General features: G+C 29.1%; 2 protein-coding genes across 4 annotated transcripts in view; one reads left to right on the top strand and one right to left on the bottom strand.

Annotated features, from left to right (window-relative positions):
* LOC112603829 (skin secretory protein xP2-like) lies at positions 1-3,048 on the top strand. The gene is made up of 2 exons (XM_025352603.1): positions 1-107; positions 1,154-3,048. The coding sequence occupies exons 1-2, from the start codon at positions 90-92 to the stop codon at positions 2,939-2,941; spliced, it is 1,806 nt and encodes a 601-aa protein (XP_025208388.1). The 5' UTR covers positions 1-89; the 3' UTR covers positions 2,942-3,048.
* A 5,029-nt stretch (positions 3,049-8,077) lies between these two features.
* The window catches only part of LOC112603825 (flocculation protein FLO11-like), a 9,439-nt gene continuing 8,638 nt past the window's right edge, over positions 8,078-8,878 (bottom strand). For 2 of the 3 annotated variants that reach the window (XM_025352596.1, XM_025352597.1), the window contains one exon: positions 8,078-8,878. In XM_025352596.1, coding sequence (XP_025208381.1) covers positions 8,155-8,878 — 724 coding nt within the window. In that variant the 3' untranslated portion in view covers positions 8,078-8,154. The other variant, XM_025352598.1, reaches the window with a different exon arrangement.

Genomic DNA, 8,878 nt, shown 5'->3' with positions numbered 1-8,878 from the left:
TATAGTAAAGGTTGGCGTTCAGTAAAGTATCCAGTCAATTGGTGGCTGCTTGGCTGAACAGTACCAACAAGGCAGACGTGACAAGCATTATGGCTTTCAGTGCTATGGTAAGTACGGACATTATTTTTGTTGTTTACTTATAATATTATTACAGTTGACGGCTAGTGTTACTAAACATTAAAAATATAAAATAACATACAATTGCAAGTTCACAAATTTCGAATTTTATTCATTTAAAAATTATAAATATAATAGAACCTATATTATACTGTATACTTAGTATAACTTATTATTCAGATTTTCATTATTTTAAGTTTAATTGGATTTAGGTTTAAACATTTTCGTGGTTTTTATAATCGATGTTTATGAAAATTATTTTTCATATGTAACAATATTAGTAGGTATTTATTTTGGAAATGGAAAAATTAACGTGTTTTGAAAATTTTTTGTCAAGCATTGTTTTCTTTTACCTATACAATATTGTAGTTACATAAATCGTTTTTTCATTATTATGATTAAAATATGTAAATATTAACACTAAAAATGTACCTAATAGTTAGTAATAAAATTAATTTTTTTTAATCTTACATTTATAATATTTGAAATTTTGTTTTATTTAGTTGTAAATTAGGTATAAAATATTACGTTTGAAATACTGATTTTATTAATATTTTGACATGATTATAACTAACTTAAATATAATTACAAATGATAAGATTGTACAATTATTAATAAATAATTTTAAAATACAAAGTTAGTGAAGTTCTTAAAAATATCACTTACGTAAAAATAACTTTAGGTACCTATCTAAATTTTAAAAAAAAAGATAACAGAAAAATTATTAATATTATAGTGAAATAATTTAAATTATTTTAGTTATTATAGTTATAAAAGTATAACAAGTTAAAAATTTAAAAAGAAGATTTTATTGAAATTAATTATGATAATACATCTATTGCCTATACTTACACATTATATTAGTAAATTTAAAAATAAATAAAATTAAAAGAGTTTCAAAATACGTAAAGAAACAACAGTATCATATAAGCTGTACACAAAGTTAAATTTTATTTTATTCAAATTTTTTTTTGGATTTTAATTTAATTTACATTAAAATTGTTTTTATTAATTTAATAATTATTTAATTTTTCAGACTCGAATAGCTTTTCTAGGACTCCTAGTTGTGTCTGCCGCATTTGCGGACGACAAGCCCGCAAATAAGAACGACAAGAAAAGGGATATTTTGTTCAACCCATACTCATTTGGAGCTAAAACTTTTGGTTCATCAGCCCCATTTGCGTTTGGTAACACTTTTTCAACAACAGCTGCACCATTCAAATCCGTTTCTTACAGCTCCACACCAGCTCCGTTCGTTTTCGGTAATTCTTTCGCATCGAATGCCTACTCCAACGCTGCCGCCGTTCAATCTTTCGATGCAGCATCATTCGTTGGATCTTCTACACCGGCTCCATTATACGATGGATCTTTCGGTTCTTCCACCCCAGCTGCTCTAATTGGTTCATCTACCCCAGCGCCTTTCTTGTCTGGTTCCGCTGTCTCTAGTGCCGCACTATCCGACGCGAGTTTTGCGTATTCTTCCACCCCCGCTTCAGTCTTATTGTCCGGAGCTTCACCAGTTGTGTCATCTACCCCAGAACCCGTCGTTCTGAACAGATCACCGGCTTTTGCTACATCATACGGTTCATACTACTCAGGAGCTTACGCCCCGTCGTACTCTCAAGGAACAATCGTCAAGTCTGACTCAATTAGCCACGACGCAGTTGAAATACCAGCCGTTGCTAACGCCCCTGCACCTCATCACGAAGTTAGCATCACTAAGGAAGTTCCAGTTCCTTACTACGTTCAAGTTGAAAAGCGAGTTCCATACCCCGTGTTGGTCCGCGTGCCACATCCATACCCAGTTACAGTAGAAAAACATGTACCATACGCCGTTAAAGTCAACGTAGATCGTCCAATCCACGTTCCTCAACCATACCCAGTAGAAATTGAGAAGAGAGTGCCATACCCAGTTGAAAAACCAGTACCTTATGAAGTGAAAGTCCCAGTCGACAGGCCGTACCCAGTTCATGTTCCAGTTGAGAAACCTGTCCCATACGCAGTTGAAAAACCCGTCCCATACCCAGTACGAGTCAATGTTGACAGACCATACCCCGTGGAAAAACCAGTGCCATACCCATACCCCGTTGAAAAACCAGTGCCCTACCCAGTGGAAAAGGCTGTGCCATACCCAGTAGAAAAATTGGTTCCATATGCCGTTGAAAAGAAGGTTCCATACCCAGTCAGGTACGATGTCCCAGTCAAAGTACCAGTTCCAGTAGAAGTCAAAGTTCCAGTATCTGTGGATAGACCAGTGCCATACCCAGTAGAAAAGAGAGTGCCATACCCAGTCCAAGTCCCAGTTGAAGTCAAGGTTCCAGTCCCAGTTGCAGCCCCAGCTCAACGTTTCGCCACCGTCCACTATTATCAACAATCCCCAATCGCTTTAGGATATGAATCCAGTCAAGCTCTTATTGGCCAATCTGGTTACAAAGCGTTCTCATCTGGTTTAGCTCAAGGTACAGGTAGTGCATTCTACAGCTCTACTCCAGCGACTGGTAGTGCATTCTATAGCTCTACTGCTAGCCCAATAAGCACATACAGTTCCACTGTCAGCCCGGTTGGATTCGGCTCAAACCTGGCCCAAGAAGGTTTCATTAGTTCATCTGCAGCGCCTTTCAATTTCGGCCAACAATCTTTCTTCGGATCTTCGACACCAGCACCATTAAACACTTTCTCCGCTGACTCAACATCATCTGATGTATCATCTCTTATCAAGTCCGCTAGCATTGGATCTGCCAGTTTAGATTCTGTTGCTATTGGAGGTACATCTTTGAAGTCACAGGAATTGAAAGCTGACAACTTCGACATTGTCAAAAAATAAATCGTTTAAAACTTTAGTTTACTGATATGGAATTATCATTATTTTTAATATTCACTGAATAATGATAAAATGTTCTATATTTTTATAAAAATGTAATAATTAACTTTGCAGTTTAATAATTAATGATTAATTATTAATTTGTAATATTATTAAAAAAAATATATATAAAAAATATGTGCAATTAATTAATTTAAAGTAGTAGTATTTATTTCACATTATTCAACATCATAAATTACAACAAAATAGTATAATTGGAAATAAATATAAATTAGTAAATTAGATGAGATGAAACAGTAGTGTACCGAAAAGTAAAAGAATTATTTTCATTTTTTTCCAACATACTGATGATGATAAAAATTATCATACTACCTAGATTTATTTTTATTTTATGTAGGAATATATTGATTTAATACATAGAGTTACAAATTATGTAATATATAACATAATACAGGTAATATATTGAATATGTAAATTATTTACAATTTATAGAAGGTAATTAAAGTAATTAAACATTAGAAAAATGATTTTTAAATAAACTATTTCTGTTTTCGTTTACCATAGATTAATGGTATTCACCCTTTCACCTTGTATCTAAGTTTTTCAACTAAAATTTGTATAGTTTTCTCAATCTTTTGTTCTCGCACGCGCAGGAACATGTCAAAATTCGGAATGATTAAAATTGACACAACGCTTTTTAAGTATCTAAAAAACCAATAAGCCAGACAAAATTACAAGACTTGTGGTTGATGCATTTTATTTTTGAAAACCAATTTGAATTAGTCATCTAATTTTTTAGGTTTTGATCGAAGCAATTTTAAATTTTCAAATTAGTTATTAAAATATTAATATTTTAAAGAACTATACATTTTTTTTATTTTGAGACTTAAGTACGTGCTCAATTTTTTAAATATCAAATATTACTTAGATCGAAACCTAGAAAAATAGAATACAAATTCATATCTGTTTTTAAAATTAAAATCTATTAAACACAAGCTTCAAACTTTTGTCTGGCCTTTTGGTTGTTTCACATATTTTTTTCGACCTGCTGCAGCCCCCTTAAGTCTTTAATTTATTATTATTAATTAATTAATTTATTTATTTATAATATATAAACGCCAAACGGCAATTTTAAATTAACAGATTAAGTTTGAATTAATAGATATAACAATAAAATAATAATATAAATACACACAAAATTAAAGCATATGTAAAAACACAAGATAATATAAATTAAATGGTAATACCTTAATTAAGTAATATAAAACTATGATATTATTTAATTACTTATTAAAATCAAAATTAAGATTGTTCAGATTACGAAGCATTCTGTGCAAGGGGTGATTATATCCGTATAATGTATTGTGAGTTGGAACTTGGAAAAGTGCGTGATTTCTGGAGAAGAAGGAAGGGATATGAAAACATATTTTAGAGAGGAGATCGGGTGCATCTATGGTGCCACCTAGGAGCGAGGTTATAAAGCGCTCATCAGCATATTGTCGACGAGTTGACAGCATTGGTATTCCCAATGAACTACGAATTAAGGAATAGTCATGCGTAGGGTGAGGTATCTTCATTATGTAGGCAATGTAGGAAAGAAATCTATTTTGTACACGCTCGAGTCTTAGTTCGTCTTTAGCTAAGTAGGGATGCCACACCACCACACCGTATTCTAATATAGAACGTACTAATGAGAAGTATAATGTGCTGAGACAACGAGCAGAAGAAAACTGATTAGTATTGCGTTTAATAAAACCCAATACTTTTAAAGCTTTACCTACAGTGACATTTATATGGTTAGGATATTTATAAATAATATATATTAATACTAGTTTTATTTATGGTAATAAACAGTAAATAATCATAAATATTAATCATAGAAACTTGAAAAAATTTACTACTACTTATATTACCATTTACTATACACAGTATAGTTTTTATAATATTTAAGCTTATTTTTTTAAGTCAGCAATTAAACTGCTTTCCTTACAACCATTTTTCGTATTCAATGATGCATAATAGAATTTATATTTAATGTAATATCTTATATACTCGTACTTCTATCATTACTCAATGTCGAGGTTCACTCAAAACCTATATAATACCTGACTATCTGAGTACATTTTTTCCGTTTATTTTAAATATATTTAATATATGTTGTGCTTTAAATCGTATCATTGAAAGACTTAATCTTGAATATTTTTAAATACTTCATTATGCTTTTTTTTATTTTAACATATTATCGAGCAGTTATATATATTTATATATATATTTTAAATTCATACCTTTTTTGTTTTCAGATAATTATTATTATTTTTCTTTTTTTTAACAATTTATAGAATCGTAATTTTAAGATTTTTTATATTATGTAAATATGTATTATTTAAAAATTTAACATAAAAAATGCATTTCCATAGAATTATGAGATTCCTAAGTATATATTTAATATGGATAACGGTGGAAATATAATGTTACCGTAGCGTGCAGAGCTATTTTGATAAAAAGGGCACTTTACTTATTTAATCAATTCATTTCATAGGTCAAAATTTTGATTTATTTTTCACTTTTAGATCGTTGGTGTTTAATCATATAATACTATTTTTTTACTTTTTCTTTATGCTATCTTTATTACTGATAATTCTTTGTAATTTAAATCGTGTATACCTACTATTCTTTCAATTTGTTAATTACACAAAAGGGCTCAGACCGTATAATAAATACATATTTTGATTTTAAGTTATCCTATTAAAACAATAATTAACTTTCTTAATAATTTAAAACACTCTATTGAGATTATAATAGATGTTATAATTATATTTTTATTCAATTAGGTGTATTGATTACAAATTTATCTTTATTGGATTCTTGAATTATGTATCTATAATAGGTACCTATATTTATTAATTCATTACACTATTACGTTGACCTACTCTACGACAATTAATGAGGTATATGCGAAACCTAATATACGAGTACAATAGAGTGAATTTCTGCATTTTTTTTTTTACTCGATAAATATTTAAATACATTAACCAAAAATATATTCAATAAGTATCTTTCAGAATATTGCTTATGTGTTTTGTGTTATTTAATTTTACATACCTACCTAATTTAATTAATTCTGTTTCTCATCATTACATTAGTTGTGTATGTATATTGTGTAAATTATATGTATTATGTATGTTTTATGGATCCTAAAAGACTTATTTAATTTTTATTTTTTGAAGACTCGTATGTTAAGGTAAAAAAAGCCACCAATCAAAAGAATATTATTTTCTAAAATATTGGTATAGTTACTGAGAAAACTAGAAGTATTGTTATTTCTGTAGTTTAATTATCAACTTAATTAAATGCTGTTACCAAAAAGTTGAAAATGTACAGATTTAATTATCAATTTATCACTTAAGTTTATTGTATCACCAATATGATATGTATAAAAATAAAATTATTCATAATTTATACATTGGATGAAACATTTTATATTAAATTAGTTTTTTAAAAAAATATTTTAAGACTTATCATATGTATTTAATGAAGTAATGTTTTTTAACATTTTTAATGTGGAGACACCTTTACCCAAATAAATATTCAATTTTTTAAAGACCCTTAAATAATGTATATAATATATTTAATGAACAAGTAAAGATAAGTATTGAGAGTAAATATTATTAGCAATACACTTATACGATGTTTATAAAATATAAAGCACAAATATAGCAGTATTTTAAATATTACAAACCATTTATTTGTTTTTCAATAAATATATACATAAAAATGTTTAAATATTAATTATCTTTCTTAAATTAAGATTCTAGGATTAGAACAACATTTGTTGTTGATCTGAAATGATTCTTTAGCTTAACAAAATTTGTTTAACTAATTTTAGTGTTAAAATTTAAACATGAATATATAATACTAGGTTAAAATTATATATATATTTTTAATTGAGATTCTTTAATTTTTGTATGGATTTAAAAATCATACATATGTATTAGTGACCTAAACTTGAGATACTAGGAGTACAAGAGTACTAATTTTTAAAATTTTTTTTGTTCATTATTTATTTATTAATTTAAAATAAAAATTTAATTTTTTTGTATCTATATTTTAACTTAATAATTTACCTATTTATCATTATTTATAATATGATATATTTTAATATAAAAAAGACGAATGTTATTCATTGAAATGTTCACTATCATATGTATTTAAAGGTTAGGTAAAATTAGGTTTTATATGAAAATTTTGTCGGATACTATCTATACTCGGTTCAACGAAAAAACGAACCTCGTTTGTGCATGTGAATGAACCATCTCCGCCGTCTCGAAGCAAAGTTCTCTCTCTACATGGTGCTCGGCGAACACCATCGTGTACCACGGATGATGACAGTGTACGATGCGTTTGGGCTGGTCATTGATAGGAATGCGCGGACTACGACGAGTTATGGTTAGGGTTACCACCTTTGAAAGATAGCAGGCCGATAAGTTAAAAAAAAGGTCATCAGCCAGTATATACTAGTAGGTATGTAGTATGTAGTATAATCTATAGTTTAGTTTATGAAGTGAAAAGATAAGTAATCTTATCTTATCTTTTGGCGTAGGAAAATCAATGTTCTTTTTACTTATTGACAAACTATTTATAATTGTATAAAAATACATGGTCATGTTATGACGATCCGGAGAATAATTCACTGAACCCATAGATTTATATGTAAACCCGGAGAGGTAGCAACTATAACTTATAGTCGCTATCGAGGTCCGTTCTTTCGTTGGACGAAGTATACCTACTATTTTTCAAATGTTATGTAATGAAACGTCACTATAAAATGGTCCAAGTTCAATAATTGTATTTTCTACAAATATAAGTGCATTCATTATTGTTGCTGTATGATTGACATATTGACATAAGTTAAATACAAGCACGTCTTATGAATTGTTTCATATTGGATGGTCCTTTCCATTTATGTATACAGAAAATGCATTTATGTATATTTAATTTTCGATATTGATCAATTGCTGTATTTTATTTATGCCATTTATTAAATTTAAAAATATAATACGTATATTTAATTTTGTTTTATTTATAAAAAAATTTCACGATTTGTTTAAAATCATAAAACTTTGAAATTGATTAATTTGAAGTATTTTGTTTAATTTTTAATTGTTTGTAGGTTTTTTAGGCTCTGTACAAATTAAAATTAAGAGACTATAGATGAATCACAAATTGGTGTGATACACGATACAAAATACAACTGCTATTAAACTTGTATGAATAGATGTTAATTGGGAACTCGATTTATCTTGATATTGATCGTCCACGAATGTTGAAGATTCTTTGGAATCAGAAATGTCGTATGTTACTGCTGTGCTTATCCTAGTTGTTGTAGGCGTAGTCGTTATCTTTGTTGTATTTAACTCATCACCAGAAAGTGTTGTATTCGGATTTATGGATGACTGATTTGTAGTAGTAGTAGAGGGTATAATTGTAGTTATTGTTGAATTATTATAATAAGTCACTGTTGTATCTGTTTGCGACGTTTGTTTAGTTCTTTCAGTAACTGTAGTGCAAGGTTTATCCGTAATTGGCCCATCTTCTGTAATATCAGTGTCTTTTGTTTCTTTGGTAATAGCCGTTGTAGGGTTCGGGCTTGATGTCGATACTTTTGTAGTTGAAGATTGAGTAGTAGAACGATGAGTGCTGGGCATATCCGAATATGGGTCGTCTTCCGTATTGTACATTTCTTCTGTTTCTTCAGTTATAGTCGTTGAAGGATTTGAACTCGAAGTAAATTTCTCTGTGGTTGAAGATTGAAAAACAGAAGTTTCAGAGCTAGGTTTATCCGAAGATACTTCAGTTATTTCAGTAAAAGGTTCAGAACTAGATTTATCCGAAGTTTCTTCAGTTTCTTTGGTTTCTGTGGTATATTCGGTTGTTTCTGTT

Source organism: Melanaphis sacchari, unplaced genomic scaffold, assembly GCF_002803265.2.
Source record: "Melanaphis sacchari strain LSU unplaced genomic scaffold, SCAv2.0 Contig111_pilon_pilon, whole genome shotgun sequence".
In the NCBI taxonomy this organism is placed as follows: Eukaryota; Metazoa; Arthropoda; class Insecta; order Hemiptera; family Aphididae; genus Melanaphis; species Melanaphis sacchari.
The sequence above is the reverse complement of the archived record's forward strand: the minus strand, read 5'-3'. Positions and strand labels throughout refer to the sequence as shown.